This window comes from Oculina patagonica, chromosome 5, assembly GCF_052425735.1.
Source record: "Oculina patagonica isolate OP01 chromosome 5, crgOcupat, whole genome shotgun sequence".
Taxonomy (NCBI): Eukaryota; Metazoa; Cnidaria; class Anthozoa; order Scleractinia; family Oculinidae; genus Oculina; species Oculina patagonica.
The window spans coordinates 27,641,982-27,657,821 of NC_135762.1; the positions used below are offsets into that span (position 1 = coordinate 27,641,982).

The 15,840-nt window shown below is 40.1% G+C and overlaps 2 protein-coding genes across 2 annotated transcripts; both read right to left on the reverse strand.

Annotated features, from left to right (window-relative positions):
* Nucleotides 1–6,430: 6,430 nt before the first annotated feature.
* Nucleotides 6,431–8,110, reverse strand: LOC144654398 (prolactin-releasing peptide receptor-like). The gene has a single exon (XM_078514542.1). It carries the CDS (start codon nt 7,876–7,878, stop codon nt 6,940–6,942), a length of 939 nt encoding a protein of 312 aa, XP_078370668.1. The 5' UTR covers nt 7,879–8,110; the 3' UTR covers nt 6,431–6,939.
* A 3,468-nt stretch (nt 8,111–11,578) lies between these two features.
* Nucleotides 11,579–15,198, reverse strand: LOC144654118 (uncharacterized). The gene is made up of 3 exons (XM_078514218.1): nt 14,569–15,198; nt 13,204–13,358; nt 11,579–12,544 (listed from the first exon to the last, which is right to left on the reverse strand). Exons 1-3 carry the CDS (start codon nt 14,816–14,818, stop codon nt 11,579–11,581), a joined length of 1,371 nt encoding a protein of 456 aa, XP_078370344.1. The 5' UTR covers nt 14,819–15,198.
* Between the last annotated feature and the right edge of the window lie 642 nt (nt 15,199–15,840).

The window sequence follows — 15,840 nt, forward strand, 5'->3', positions numbered from 1 at the left end:
TGAATACGCAGTCGCTCATGTTAGTATTTTTCCTTATGGATACGCAGTCGCTCATGTTAGTATATTCCAGGGTAAAAATACGCAGTCGCTCATGTGAGTATTTTCTGGGTGAATAAGCAGTCGCTTATGTTAGTGTTTTTCTAAGTGGATATGCAGTCGCTCATGTTAGTATTTTTCTGGGTGGATTCGCAGTCGCTCATGTTAGTATTTTTCTGGGTGGATACGCAGTCGCTCATGTTAGTATTTTTCTGGATGGATACGCAGTCGCTCATGTTAGTATTTTTCTGAGTGGATACGCTGTCGCTCATGTTAGTGTTTTTCTGGGTGGATACGCAGTCGCTCATGTTGGTATTTTCTGGGTGGATACGCAGTTGCTGTTAGTATTTTCTGGGTGAATACGCAGTCGCTTATGTTAGTGTTTTTCTGAGTGGATACGCAGTCGCTCGTGTTAGTATTTTTCTGGGTGGAAACGCAGTTGCTGTTAGTATTTTCTGGGTGAATACGCAGTCGCTCATGTTAGTATTTTCTGGGTGGATACGCAGTCACTCATGTAAGTATTATTCAGGGTGGATACGCAGTCGCTCATGTTAGTGTTTTTCTGAGTTGATACGCAGTCGCTCGTGTTAGTATTTTTCTGGGTGGAAACGCAGTTGCTGTTAGTATTTTCTGGGTGAATACGCAGTCGCTTATGTTAGTGTTTTACTGGGTGGATACGCAGTCGCTCATGTTAGTATTTTCTGGGTGGATACGCAGTCACTCATGTTAGTATTATTCAGGGTGGATACGCCGTCGCTCATGTTAGTGTTTTTCTGGGTGGATACGCAGTCGCTCATGTTGGTATTTTCTGGGTGGATACGCAGTTGCTGTTAGTATTTTCTGGGTGAATACGCAGTCGCTTATGTTAATGTTTTTCTGGGTGGATACGCAGTCACTCATGTTAATATTTTCTGGGTTGATACGCAGTCACTCATGTTAGTATTTTCTGGGTTGATACGCTGTCGCTCATGTTAGTATTTTCTGGGTTGATACGCTGTCGCTTATGTTGGTATTTTCTGGGTGGATACGCAGTTGCTGTTAGTATTTTCTGGGTGAATACGCAGTCGCTCATGTTAGTATTTTCTGGGTGGATACGCAGTCACTCATGTTGGTATTTTCTGAGTGGATACGCAGTTGCTGTTAGTATTTTTTGGGTGAATACGCAGTCGCTCATGTTAGTATTTTTTTGGGTGGAGACGCAGTCCCTCATGTTGGTATTTTCTGGGTGAATACGCAGTCGCTCATGTTAGTATTTTTTCTGGGTGGATACGCAGTCGCTCATGTTAGTATTTTCTAGGTGAAGACACAGTCGCTCATGTTAGTATTTTTCTGGGTGGATACGCAGTCGCTCATGTTAGTATTTTTCTGGGTGGATACGCAGTCGCTCATGTTAGTATTTTTCTGGGTGGATACGCTGTCGCTCATGTTAGTATTTTCTGTGTGGATACGCAGTCGCTCATGTTAGTATTTTCTGAGTGGATACGCAGTCGCTCATGTTAGTATTTTCTGGGTGGATACGCAGTCACTCATGTTAGTATTTTCTGGGTTGATACGCAGTTGCTGTTAGTATTTTCTGGGTGGATACGCAGTCGCTCATGTTAGTATATTCTGGGTGGATACGCAGTCACTCATGTTGGTATTTTCTGGGTGGATACGCAGTTGCTGTTACAATTTTCTGGTTGGATACGCAGTCACTTATGTTGGTTTTTTCTAGGTGGATACGCAGTTGCAGTTAGTATTTTCTGGGTGGATATGCAGTCGCTAATGTTGGTATTTTCTGGGTGAATACGCAGTCGCTCATGTTAGTATTTTTCTAGGTGGATACGCAGTCGCTCATGTTAGTATTTTCTAGGTGAATACACAGTCGCTCATGTTAGTATTTTTCTGGTTGGTGACGCAGTCGCTCATGTTAGTATTTTCTGGGTGGATACGATGTCGCTCATGTTAGTATTTTTCTGGCTGAATACGCAGTCGCTCATGTTAGTATTTTTCTGGGTGGATACGCAGTCACTCATGTTGGTATTTTCTGGGTGAATACAGAGTCACTCATGTTGGTACTTTCTGGGTGGATACACAGTCACTCATGTTGGTATTTTCTGGGTGGATACGCTGTCCCTCATGTTGGTATTTTCTGGGTGGATACGCAGTCGCTTATGTTAGTGTTTTTCTGGGTAAATACGCAGTCACTCATGTTGCTATTTTCTGGGTGGATACGCAGTTGCTATTAGTATTTTCTAGGTGAATACACAGTCGCTCATGTTAGTATTTTTCTGGTTGGTGACGCAGTCGCTCATGTTAGTATTTTCTGGGTGGATACGATGTCGCTCATGTTAGTATTTTTCTGGATGAATACGCAGTCGCTCATGTTAGTATTTTTCTGGGTGGAGACGCCGTCGCTCATGTTAGTATTTTCTGGGTTGATACGCAGTCGCTCATGTTAGTATTTTTCTGGGTGGATACGCAGTCGCTCATGTTGGTATTTTCTGGGTGGAGACGCTGTCGCTCAGGTTGGTATTTTCTGGGTGGATACGCAGTCACTCATGTTGGTATTTTCTGGGTGAATACAGAGTCACTCATGTTGGTACTTTCTGGGTGGATACACAGTCACTCATGTTGGTATTTTCTGGGTGGATACGCTGTCGCTCATGTTGGTATTTTCTGGGTGGATACGCAGTCGCTTATGTTAGTGTTTTTTTGGGTGGATACGCAGTCACTCATGTTGGTATTTTCTGGGTGGATATGCTGTCGCTCATGTTGGTATTTTCTGGGTGGATACGCTGTCGCTCATGTTGGTATTTTCTGAGTGGATACGCAGTCGCTCATGTTAGTATTTTTCTGGATGGAGACGCAGTCCCTCATGTTGGTATTTTCTGGGGTAATACGCAGTCGCTCATGTTAGTAATTTCTGGGTGGATACGCAGTCGCTCATGTTAGTATTTTCTGGGTGGATACGCAGTCACTCATGTTAGTATTTTCTGGGTGGATACGCAGTCACTCATGTTAGTATTTTCTGGGTGGATACGCAGTTGCTGTTTATATTTTCTGGGTGGATACGCAGTCACTCATGTTGGTATTTTCTGGGTGGATACGCAGTTGCTGTTACAATTTTCTGGGTGGATACGCAGTCGCTCATGTTAGTATTTTTCTGGGTGAATACGCAGTCGCTCATGTTAGTATTTTTCTGGGTGGATACGCAGTCACTCATGTTGGTATTTTCTGGGTTAATACGCAGTCACTCATGTTGGTATTTTCTGCGTGGATACGCAGTCGCTCATGTTAGTATTTTTCTGGATGGAGACGCAGTCTCTCATGTTGGTATTTTCTGGGGTAATACGCAGTCGCTCATGTTAGTATTTTCTGGGTGGATACGCAGTCGCTCATGTTAGTATTTTCTGGGTGGATACGCAGTCACTCATGTTGGTATTTTCTGGGTGGATACGCAGTTGCTGTTACAATTTTCTGGGTGGATACGCAGTCGCTCATGTTAGTATTTTTCTGGGTGGATACGCAGTCGCTCATGTTATTATTTTTCTGGGTGGATACGCAGTCACTCATGTTGGTATTTTCTGGGTGAATACGCAGTCACTCATGTTGGTATTTTCTGAGTGGATACGCAGTCGCTCATGTTAGTATTTTTCTGGATGGATACGCAGTCCCTCATGTTGGTATTTTCTGGGTGAATACGCAGTCGCTCATGTTAGTATTTTTCTGGGTGGATACGCAGTCGCTCATGTTAGTTTTCTAGGTGAATACACAGTCGCTCATGTTAGTATTTTTCTGGGTGGATACGCAGTCACTCATGTTGGTATTTTCTGGGTGGATACGCAGTCGCTCATGTTAGTATTTTCTGAGTGGATACGCAGTCGCTCATGTTAGTATTTTCTGGGTGGATACGCAGTCACTCATGTTAGTATTTTCTGGGTGGATACGCAGTCGCTCATGTTAGTATTTTCTGGGTGGATACGCAGTCGCTCATGTTAGTATTTTCTGGGTGGATACGCAGTCACTCATGTTGGTATTTTCTGGGTGGAGACGCAGTTGCTGTTTGTATGTTCTGGCTGAACACGCAGTCGCTCATGTTAGTATTTTTCTGGGTGGAGACGCAGTCACTCATGTTAGTATTTTTCTGGGTTGATCCGCTGTCGCTCATGTTAGTATTTTCTGGGTTGATACGCAGTCACTCATGTTAGTATTTTTCTGGTTGGAGACGCAGTCGCTCATGTATGTATTTTCTGGGTGGATTCGATGTCGCTCATGTTAGTATTTTTCTGGGTGGAGACGCAGTCGGTCATGTTAGTATTTTCTGGGTTGATACGCTGTCGCTCATGTTACTATTTTTCTGGGTGGATACGCAGTCGCTCATGTTGGTATTTTCTGGGTGGATACGCTGTCGCTCATGTTGGTATTTTCTGGGTGGATACGCAGTCACTCATGTTGGTATTTTCTGGGTGAATACAGAGTCACCCATGTTGGTATTTTCTGGGTGGATACACAGTCACTCATGTTGGTATTTTCTGGGTTGATACGCAGTCGCTCATGTTGGTATTTTCTGGGTGGATACGCAGTCGCTCATGTTAGTATTTTTTTGGGTGAATACGCAGTCGCTCATGTTGGTATTTTTTAGGTGAATACGCAGTCGCTCATGTTAGTATTTTTGTGGGTGGAGACGCAGTCACTCATGTTAGTATTTTCTGGGTGGATACACAATCGCTCATGTTAGTATTTTTCTGTGTGGATACACAGTTGCTCATGTTAGTATTTTTCTGGGTGGATACGCAGTCGCTCATGTTAGTATTTTTCTGAGGTGATACGCAGTCGCTCATGTTAGTATTTTCTGGGTGAATAAGCAGTCGCTTATGTTAGTATTTTTCTGCGTGGATACGCAGTCGCTCATGTTAGTATTTTTCTGGGTGGATACGCAGTCGCTCATGTTAGTATTTTTCTGAGTGGATATGCAGTCGCTCATGTTAGTATTTTCCGGGGTAATACGCAGTCGCTCATGTTAGTATTTTTCTGAGTGGATACGCAGTCGCTCATGTTAGTATTTTTCTGGGTGGATACGCAGTCGCTCATGTTAGTATTTTTCTGGGTGGATACGCAGTCACTCATGTTGGTATTTTCTGGGATAATACGCAGTCACTCATGTTGGTATTTTCTGAGTGGATACGCAGTCGCTCATGTTATTGTTTTTCTAAGTGGATACGCAGTCGCTCATGTTAGTGTTTTTCTGGGTGGATACGAAGTCACTCATGTTAGTATTTTTGTGAGTGGATACGCAGTCGCTTATGTTAGTATTTTCCTGAGTGGATACGCAGTGGCTCATGTTAGTATTTTATTGAGTGGACACGCAGTCGATCATGTTAGTATTTTATTGAGTGGATACGCAGTCGCTCATGTTAGTATTTTTCTGAGTGGACACGCAGTCGTTGTTAGTATTTTCTGGGTGGATACGCAGTCGCTCATGTTAGTATTTTGTGAGTGGATACGCAGTCACTCATGTTAGTATTTTCTGAGTGGATACGCAGTCACTCATGTTAGTATTTTTGTGAGTGGATACGCAGTCGCTTATGTTAGTATTTTCCTGAGTGGATACGCCGTCGCTCATGTTAGTATTTTTCTGAGTGGATACGCAGTCACTCATGTTAGTATTTTTGTGAGTGGATACGCAGTCGCTTATGTTAGTATTTTCCTGAGTGGATAGGCAGTCACTCATGTTAGTATTTTATTGAGTGGACACGCAGTCGATCATGTTAGTATTTTATTGAGTGGATACGCAGTCGCTCATGTTAGTATTTTTCTGAGTGGACACGCAGTCGTTGTTAGTATTTTCTGGGTGGATACGCAGTCGCTCATGTTAGTATTTTGTGAGTGGATACGCAGTCACTCATGTTAGTATTTTCTGAGTGGAGACGTAGTCACTCATGTTAGTATTTTTGTGAGTGGATACGCAGTCGCTTATGTTAGTATTTTCCTGAGTGGATACGCAGTCGCTCATGTTAGTATTTTATTGAGTGGACACGCAGTTGCTCATGTTAGTATTTTATTGAGTGGACACGCAGTCGTTGTTAGTATTTTCTGGCTGGATACGCAGTCGCTCATGTTAGTATTTTTCTGATTGGATACGCAGTCGTTCATATCAGTATGTTTTTCGAGTTTCCGATATGTAGTCGCTTATGTTAGTATTTTTCCCAGTGTTTACGCGGATACGCAGTAGCGCATCTCAGTATATTTCTAAATGGATACATGGTGGTTCATTTTTAGCATTATTTTTACAGTTTTTTATACTCATAGCACTTTCCTTATTTTAATGACTGTTTGTTTTTATAACTTGTTCTCCTTTTTCACTTTAGACCTTTTTTCCCTCTGTTTTGGAGCTAGTAAACATATATCTTGAAATTAAGCTCTGAAATACGTACATCAAGCTTAAAATAAGGGGCCAACATCTGCAGCGAATGGTAACCGGTCAAAAAAAAAATTTATGTAGTTACTGACAGCCAATGTGGCTTTATTAGGTTTTGATTTTTATTATGTTTCTACATGATGGCATTTATTATTATTGTTGTAAATAAAACTGGATTTATCAAATCTTGCTTACGAAATTTTCACCGTTTTTAGCGCAAATTGCTGTTATGTCTAAAGTAAACGAAATAAAAACTAAAGTGAATGCCAGTTGTTTTTTCTATTTACCACTCATAGCACTTTCCTTCTTTACCTTTCAGCGTCGTTGCTATCCGTTTTTCATTTTCATTTTCTTTCTCGCCAAGTTTTAACTGAGCCATATCGCAGTGTAACGTACGTGGTCAAAACACTCAGGCTTTTCGTTGACAAGGTTTTCATAAATCCAGTTATAAATAAATGTGACAAGGTTCATCGTGTACATGTTTTTCTAAATTACTTCGCGAGTTACGTCATGTACATGTTCATGCCAGGGTCACCGCTGACTGCATGGATCCGTCTTCGTCTGCTTCCACAAACGTTTTTAAGACCCATTCTGTAATTGGAACTCTGAAATGCATACACCACCGGGTTTAAAGAACAGCTGCAGTACACTAAAAAGTAGGATACTTTGTAGGCCAGCGTGTGTGCTGAAACCCTCATTGCCGAGATAGCAGCGAACGGTATAAAACATGCTATAAAAATTACCGTCACAGTTATTAAAATCTTCACAATCTTCTTCTTGTTGTGAACGTCGTCTTCCTTTGCTTTCTCTCCCTGGCTGTTGTCGGAGGGTAGAATATCCTCACATAAGATACCTTTGACAATGCGGAAATAACAGACCACCATAACAAGCAACGAAAGCACAGTCAATGCCGCTAACAGACCCCAGTAAGCCTTTGAAACGGATGGTTTCCAATCCAAGTGACAATGTTCAACCTCGTCAACGTACTTTTGTTCTACAAAAAGTGGCATGACAAAGCTGATAGAAAACGTCCAGATTAAGCAAACAGCGATGCAAACGTGTTTCTTTCGAAGTCTCAGTGTTTCTTCCATTGGTCGCAGAAGAGCATTGTGTCTTTCGATTGAGATTAGTGTCAAGCTGAAGCCAGAAACCAACAACGTTGCTCCTGATACATGGTGCATAGTGACAAACTTGCAAAGAAAGCTACCAAGCGCACCTCTCGGGTGATGCTCAACAGCAAATTGTAGAATGACGCCAGGAACGCAGAAAATAAGAGTTATCACATCAGCCACGGCGATATTTGCAAGTAGAAAGTTTGTTGTTGTGTGCATAAAGCGTGATCTTTTTACCACTGTTATGAAGAGAGCATTTCCTGGAATACCAACCAGTACCACAATGGCGTAGAATGGTAAAAGTACCAAGTCTACTTGATGTGGTTCCATTCCAGTATTACAAATGATAGCTCTGTTTGCTGGGACTTATGTTGCTGTTCTTCAAGCAGACCGCTACAAAGTGAACAGACTCAACGCTGAAGTTCATTATGATTTATGCACAGGTGTTGTAGCAATTTATTTTCTTAATTGTGTCTGACAAAGGCCAACGCATATAATTTAAGACACTCTTTGTTAATGATGCTCGAGAAATATTGAAACTCGAAATTACCTCCTGAACAAGACAGGCTGCCCACAAAGTGGCCAGTTGAATGAAGTCTCATTAACTTTTGGCACTTCACATCTGTTTTTCCTATACTTGCTCGATTAAATGCCATGGTAACATGGTACAGCAAGCACGTTTACCGTGAAAGCTAACATGTTCTCTTGTCACGGAAAATTGATATGTAGATTTGGGTAACAACGATGCAACGAACGACATCAAAACAACATATTTTGCCGGATAAAAGGGTTTAATTAACAGCTAGGCAAAATTTTCATCATCTATTCAATTTCTAAACGACATGGTCGCTTATTTCCCAAGGGTAATATCGAAACCTTTTAATTTACTCTTTATACGTAGCATATTGTGATTTCTGAATGAACAGATAGGCTTTCAATATAACAAAGAAAACGTTACCTTAACTTTGCAAACAGAGGGTAAAAAAGAAGATGAACTAGTAATTATTTCCTGCCAACCTATCTGCTTTTCTGTGTTTTCCGAAAGAACTTGCAAGATCCTTTCTTTATAGTTTTGTTGAGAAGCTCTATCTAATGAAACGTTATTTTACTGTTGATTAGACGCGGCCTCCCGCATGCATTTTGTTAGAAGTTCATAATGATTATGAACATCTGATTTTGTTGTCTTGATGCCTATTTCTCCACTGATTTTGCTTGTATGTATCGAGAAGAGCACGTATGCGTTTTTTGTATTGCAGATGATTCTAAATTTTACCATTGTAATAATAATAACAATCTTTTTCAGCAAAGCTCCAATCACTTAAGTGGTTTACATGGAGGTCCTAACACTATATATATATTATATAATTTAAAATCTATTAATTAAAATCTATAAATTAGAGCTAAAACCAAAATATAACGAAAGATAAAGAACGAGAGTGTAAATTTTCGAAATGTAAATATATTGATTTCACGGCTTTTCATTGAATAGATAAAGTACAAAGTGTTGTCAAATAAACCTAGAATAAGGCTACCACGTTCTATTTACAGATGGAAGTTGCTGTTCCGATTCATATTAACTTTCAGTAAAACGCTTTTCATTAACCTTGGACATATTATGTGCCAAGGTTCATGCAATTATCATGACCTTGATCATGGCAAAGATATTTCTGTTGACATTCATATGGGCTTTAGAGCGGCCCTGACGTTGGTGAATTTGGATTTCATTTTAAATACCTTATTGTGCCTTATTTTCGCGGGAACTTAATTTCGCGAAAATGAGACAGGCATATTTCGAACACTGTCAGAAACGTTAAGAATAAATTTTCGCGGGTCTTAAATTTAGCGATATTTTGAAAATCGCGAAAAAATCGCGAAAGTAAGTAACAATAAGGTATGTGTAATTGTTTTTCTCTTCTTTTTTGGTGGGGTTGGGGAGTTAAAGTAGTAAATAATTTTTGTTATAAAGTTACCCTAAAACGGGTACTTTTTTAACACTGAATAGGTGGATTTATCGTTTCGTTCGTGAACTACCCTAGCTAACAACTCTCAGTATTAGCACAGTAAAACGCTTTTTATCACGTAGCACATATCATGTGCCAAGTTTCATGACAATTATCATGTGGCTAGGCCTTTTTACTGTTGACATTCAAATGGACTCGATCGACAAATTAAATTAAAAACGCCTTGATGTTGGTGAATTTAGATTTAATTTTAAAGATGTGTAATTGTTTTTTTTTTTTTCTCTTTTACGGAGGGGGCGGGGGGGGGGAAAAGCAGAGAGCGATTTTGACAAAGTTATTAGCTCTAGGATCGTTTACTTTTTTAACACTTTAGGTAGGATGATCGTTTCTTTGTGAACTACCTGAACTGTACTGTACAGCAGCTTTCAGTAAAATGCTTTACATTAGCGTAGAACATATTATGTGCAAATTTTCATTGCAAGTATCGTGACCTTGATCATGGCCAGGCTCTTTTCTGTTGACATCCAAGTGGTCTCGATCGATAAATTAAAAGTGCCTTGACGTTGGTGAATTTGGATTTAATTTTAAAGATGTGTAATTGTGTTGAATGTCTCTTTTTTTTTTTTTGGGAGGGGGGGGGGGAGGAGTGGGCGATTTTTGACAGTTATGTTAGCCCTAGGAGGATTGGGTACTTTTTTGACACCGAAAAGGTAGGATAATCGTTTCATTTATGAACTACCTGAACTACAACACGATGACAAATAAATATTGACTGAAATGTGTCACGTATATGGTCTATTTGACAAACATCTTCGGAGTCAGTTTTGTATTGAAGCACGCTCGTTATAATTGCAGACATAAAGAAAATTGAAAGTCTCTTTATATTTTTAATTTAAAGGAGTCCTTGTCGTGATGTCTTGCTCCATAATTATAGCAGGATAAATTCTTTGCAGTTCTTGGAATAGTTATAATTTCATTTTTTAACGGCAAAAACTTAAAACGCATATCATCTTGCTTGATTTTAAGATTTCCTTTCTAGTCGTCGCGTTTGCCGAAAAGATAATGAAAGAAAAAGAAAAGAAAATATGAAAGGTTTACACCTGTTCTCAATCGATAAAAGGAATTTGAATAGGCCTTATCACGGTTTTCGACTGCGCCGTCTTGAGGAGTAGGCAAAGCGGGTAGAAATTACAGCTTTGTCTATAATTTTTACCCGCGAACCTGGTCAACTCACCGAACCGGAACGTAAATCTGCAGAGAAAATACAGACAAATGTATGGGAAATTTAAAACATAACTGAACGCTTTCTAGCCCAGCTCTCCGAGCTTCATCGAGCGTCATGTCATTTGCATTTGGTGCTGACCAAATGAATAATGGGTTCAGGGAATGATATTGAATTACAAAAAGAATAAGGCGGCTCCCTTGGGGTTGTAGGACCACGCAAGTGTTAATGATGCAATCTTTGGAATCTGTCTGCCCAACCTGACGCAAGTTCACGCTTAAAAACTGCCTTGTAGATGGGTTGGTCAAAGGTATGGGTTTACAGCGTAAAGCATAAAGATGTGACCATTTATAATCAATTCAAATTCTTTGATACAGAATTTTATCCAATCAGAAGCTGAGGAAAGCTTACAGTTGACTTCTGATTAGAGTAAATCTGCACGAAAGAATGTGAAGTAATTAGAAGTGGTCACACTTTTTGGCTCGTTTCTGTAATAATACATTAATAGGATTCATCAGTAGTAGTCAAGAGTCGTTCAAGTTACCACATGATATATTATATTTACATGTATAAATATTGTTTACACAATATCAACCTCTTTCTTTACTCTCTCTATTTAGAAAACGAGAGCACGGACATATATTAACAATTTTGAATGTTACACACATTATATAAAATTATCTTTATCAGTGTTTTCGTTTTCAAACTGTCATTAATTTTTCAATCTTGACATCTGAACAGTTCAAACTGCGATAAGAGACATGTCCAGTTCAGAACGAGTCAAGTTTTTCTGTTCCTTCAAGTTGTCTACTTGCTGCTGAAGTTCAGCCAACATTTTATTCTTATTTTATGCTTTCATCGTGGTATTTTCTTTTTTCAGCTTAGCTAGCTGATTGTTAAGTTGGCAAAAGGACTTCGATTTGTCCTCTTTAAGTTTGTTAATCTCTTTATCCTTATTTGACATGAATCTGGCGTTTTCATCCATTATCAACGCTAGCCGATCTTTAAATTGGTCAAAATTATTCGATATTTCGTGTTGAAGCTTGGTCAACTCTTTGTCCTTCTCTGCTAGCCGTTCGTTGAATTGGCCAATAATACTCCACTTTTCATCCTCAAGTTGTTCAATGACCTTCGACTTTTGCTTTTTCAATTCGTTCATTTCTTTGTCCTTCTCAGAAATGATTTTAGCGTTTTCATTCATGAACGACGCTATCCGATCCTTGAATTGGTCAAAAACTTTTGACTTTTCCTCTTGAAGTCGTTCGTTGAGCTCTTTGTCCTTCTCAAACATGATTTTGGCGTTTTCCTTCATCAATGCCACCAACTGATCTTCAAGTTTGTTTCTAACCGCCGTCTTTTCCTCTTTAAGTTCGTTAATTTCGTTGTCCTTCTCAGAGATGACTCGTGTGCTTTCGTCTATAAACTTATTTAGCTGAACTTCTAGCTGGTCAATGGCACGCGAAGTTTGTTCCTTCAGCTTTCTATAGTCCAGCTCGCACGTTTTGAAGTGAGCTGCCTCCTTTTCCAAGGCGTCTACTTGGAATCTTAAACTTCTTACATCAGCTCTCTTCGTTTCAAGTTCAGCCTGAAGAGTGTCGTTCTTCTCCTGCAAATATTTGATTTCGTTCTTCATGCCACTGTTCTGAACCAACAGCTTCACATTTTCCTCGTTGGTTTTTTCAATTATTTCCTCCAAAGTTTTGTTCTCTTGGTCTCCGTCCTCAACCCACAGTTGAAGTTCCTCTATTATTTCTGTATTCTCCTTTTCAAGCTGTTCAAGTTCCTTCTTATGGATTTCGTCACAACTTGAGACCTGTTTCAGTGTAAAAACAAATATCGATAAACATGTGGTTTATCTTCAGTTCACTCAAGAGCGATATGCCCCCCCCCCCCCCCCCCCACTCCGCTCTTGTGTGGACTCTCTAAGTGGCACCAGAAACCCCTTTTGAGTTTCTGGTGACACTGTGTAAGCATTCCCGTGGTTTTTTTTTTGATGGGGGTGGATGTGGGGGTGCTCCATTCTAAATTTTTGCTCCCTTTCTGAGATCGCCGTGTAGCAATAGCGTTCGTCGCTACTAACATTTCGTCGAAAATACCCTTACAGACGTGCTCTGTGATGTGTCTTACTGGTTTAAGCACCTAAGTACTTCTCTGAAAGGATTGTAAGTACAAAAAAGCAGCATATATCAGCGTGTTGCGGAGCAAGTATGGCGCAGTTGCGAGAGTGCTCGCCTCCCACCAATGGGGTCTGGGTTCGATTCCCAGGCCCGGTGTCATATATGGGTTGATTTTGTTGTTGGTTCTCGCCTTGCTCTGAGGGTTTTTCTCGGGTTCTCCTGTTTTCCTCCCTCCACAAAAACCAACATTTCCAATTCCAATTCAAACTGGGCAAAGGACCCGCATGAAAACCAACTAGAGCTGATGTGTCTTCCACTCTAAATATAGCAATTTATTTTTATTTTTGTTGTTTACCTGGTTCGTTAATGGGGTGTTTAATGGTGTTCTTCGCCTCACGAGCGGTGTTGATTTTGTAGCAGGATTAGGGTTGCTACGTTTAGCTGCATGTGAAGTATTGGTCCCTGTGATATCTGCTGCTTGTTTTCTGTGTATCTCTTGCAGGTTAATTCCTGAAAATTAATTCCAAAATTAAAAACAAGTTTTAATGACAATCATTGACTCGACTTTAGGTTCATCCGTAGGCGCTAGTACCTTGAGATTACTGTAGTTAGCGGCTACTAATTTTTGCGAATTTAGCGAGTTAGGCGAAAATCGCTAAATTTAGTACTCGCTAAAATGTTTCACGGTAAAATTTAATACAGTACTCGTTAAGTTTAAGTATCCCCTCCCACCCCACAGAAAAACAAAATTAACCATACTGTATTAACTCGAATAAGCGCCGCCCCCGAATCATCGGGCGCCGCTCTCGAATAAGCACCGCATTTGGGATAAAAAAGTTAAAAAGCCGCAGTCCCGAAGCGGCGCTTATTCGAGGCATTCTGTTTAACTAAAGACAACACTACAAAGCAAATCTTAAAAAAGCTTGGACATTTCTTTTCATGGAAAGCGATGTTCTGTAGTTCAAAGTGATTGTTTTACCGCTCGCCCATTAGTTTTCTATCCGACATTCTTGCAATACGTAGTTCTGTAAATGTCGTGAAGTCCGCGAACTTTACCAGGACAGCTAGTGCCACTTCTCTCTCTTCAGAAAGAGAGGAATATTGTCAATCAAAAGGCACTCTTTTCAATTACTGTAAAAGATAAGATTCTTTTTGGCGTCCAAATTTTTAAGAAGCGCCGCCCTCAAATAGGCGCCACCCTCGAATAAGCGCCGCACTTGGGGGCGCGAAACGAGTAAATACGGTAGTTGCCTTGAAAAATTCTTTACAGAATGGATACCGGTAATTTTGCTCTTTCTGGCAATGTAAATGTTCCTTCAATTTCAGGTGAGTTTGTTCTTTTATTGAAAATTTACTTTCATGATAGCTATATGTTCATTAAAAACTGGTTTACACGATCATGGCAATAATTAATTAAAATTTTCAGAAAATCGCTAACTTAAATAGTCGCTAAATCTTGCTCAGAAAATATCGCTAAAATTAGTAGCCGCTAACTTTTAGTAAGTCGTAGTAAAACTAGTAGTAAACTGTTAAACATTTTTTGAAGCTCATTCGCGTATTATTTTTAAAACAATGTTTTTCCTTTTGACGATGGTATATGGCGAGCAGCTCAATGTACTCGAAAGCTCTTGTATAAGTGATGCACTTCAAAACTAAAATAAGCTTGTTTAAATATTTGCTCAAATGAAATATAAAAAATGTCTGCAAAACATGAAAATACCTGAGTCTTTTCCCAAAGGTCTTTTATCTCCAGTCTTGCTGTCTTTCTGAAGGGCCACTATCGGAATCCGTGATGGCCGCTTGTTTTGCGGAAGCTTTTCTACGGAATCCGGAATGCGCTGCTTTTTATTAGCTTTGTCTTTTGACGAGGAACTGTTTCCGCTGACAGTGCTCAAACAGGTTGCTTTGCGGACTGGTATTTTAGAATTTTGTTGAGCTGGAGAAAGGCGATTCTTGTCACAGGACGCCATCGCGTTTTCACGGCAGTTTTTGACGCAGGGCTTGAACTACAACTTTCCCTAAATCTGTTCTGTGTTTGTTTTCTCTGTTTTGGCCTGTTTCGGAACTTTTCTCTTCGATTTGACTGCGAAAAATATCACAATATCTCCCGCTCCGAATCTCAATGCTGACTGCATCGATAGCTGAAGCAAATGATTCAGTTTTGAAGAAATCCATGGAAACCGTCTTCGATCGTTTCGTCATAAACAGCGCTGCTTTGGTCATTCTTGCTCGATTGCACGCGCACAGTTTTGCTGCACAAATTTGGCGAAAAAATGCGTTTTTATACGCTTGTTTCAGACTGTAAAGTTTCATTCAAAAATGGCTCTATCATTTATAAACTTAAGTAAATATATTAAGCGCAATTCAGTGGAGAGGTTAATTCACATTTTCAAATAAAACTAAAACTTAACTTACCGTATTTACTCGAATAAGCGCCGCGGCGCTTATTAAATTTTTCACGCCTCAAGTGCGGCGCTTATTCGAGGGCGGCGCTTATTTAAAATTTGGACGCCATAAAGAATCTAATCTTTTACAGTAATTGAAAATAGCGTCCTTTGATTGTCAGTCTTCGTCTCTTGCTGAAGAAAGAAGTAGCGCTAGCTGTCTTGGCAAAGTTCACGGCCTTTACAACATTTACAGAGCTGCGTATTGCAAGAATGTTGGATAGAAGAACTAATGGGCGAGCCGTAAAACAACATTGAACTGCAAAACATCGGTTTTGATGAAAAAAAAATGTCCAAGTTTGTTTTAGAGTTGCTTTGTAGTGCTGATACTAGTTTAACGGAATTCCTCAAATAAGCGTCACATCGGGACTGCGGCGCTTATTCGGGGGCGGCGCTTATTATCTTTTTTGTCCCAAATGCGGCGCTTATTCGAGGGCGGCGCTTATTCGGGGGCGGCGCTTATTTGAGTAAATACGGTAAGCTTACCTTTTATGAAGGCATAGCTCTGCAGTGTGGAAAAGATCCTGTCCAAATTACTATTTTGAGTC

Bases quoted from the DNA above. Each gene is read 5' to 3' on its own strand.
- LOC144654398 (XM_078514542.1), bottom strand. From the start codon at position 7,878: ATGGAACCACATCAAGTAGACTTGGTACTTTTACCATTCTACGCCATT.
- LOC144654118 (XM_078514218.1), bottom strand. From the start codon at position 14,818: ATGGCGTCCTGTGACAAGAATCGCCTTTCTCCAGCTCAACAAAATTCT. The intron at 13,359-14,568 runs GTATTTTCATGT...ATTAATTTTCAG, and splicing joins ACCTTTGGGAAAAGACTCAG to GAATTAACCTGCAAGAGATA. The intron at 12,545-13,203 runs GTAAACAACAAA...ACACTGAAACAG, and splicing joins ACACCCCATTAACGAACCAG to GTCTCAAGTTGTGACGAAAT.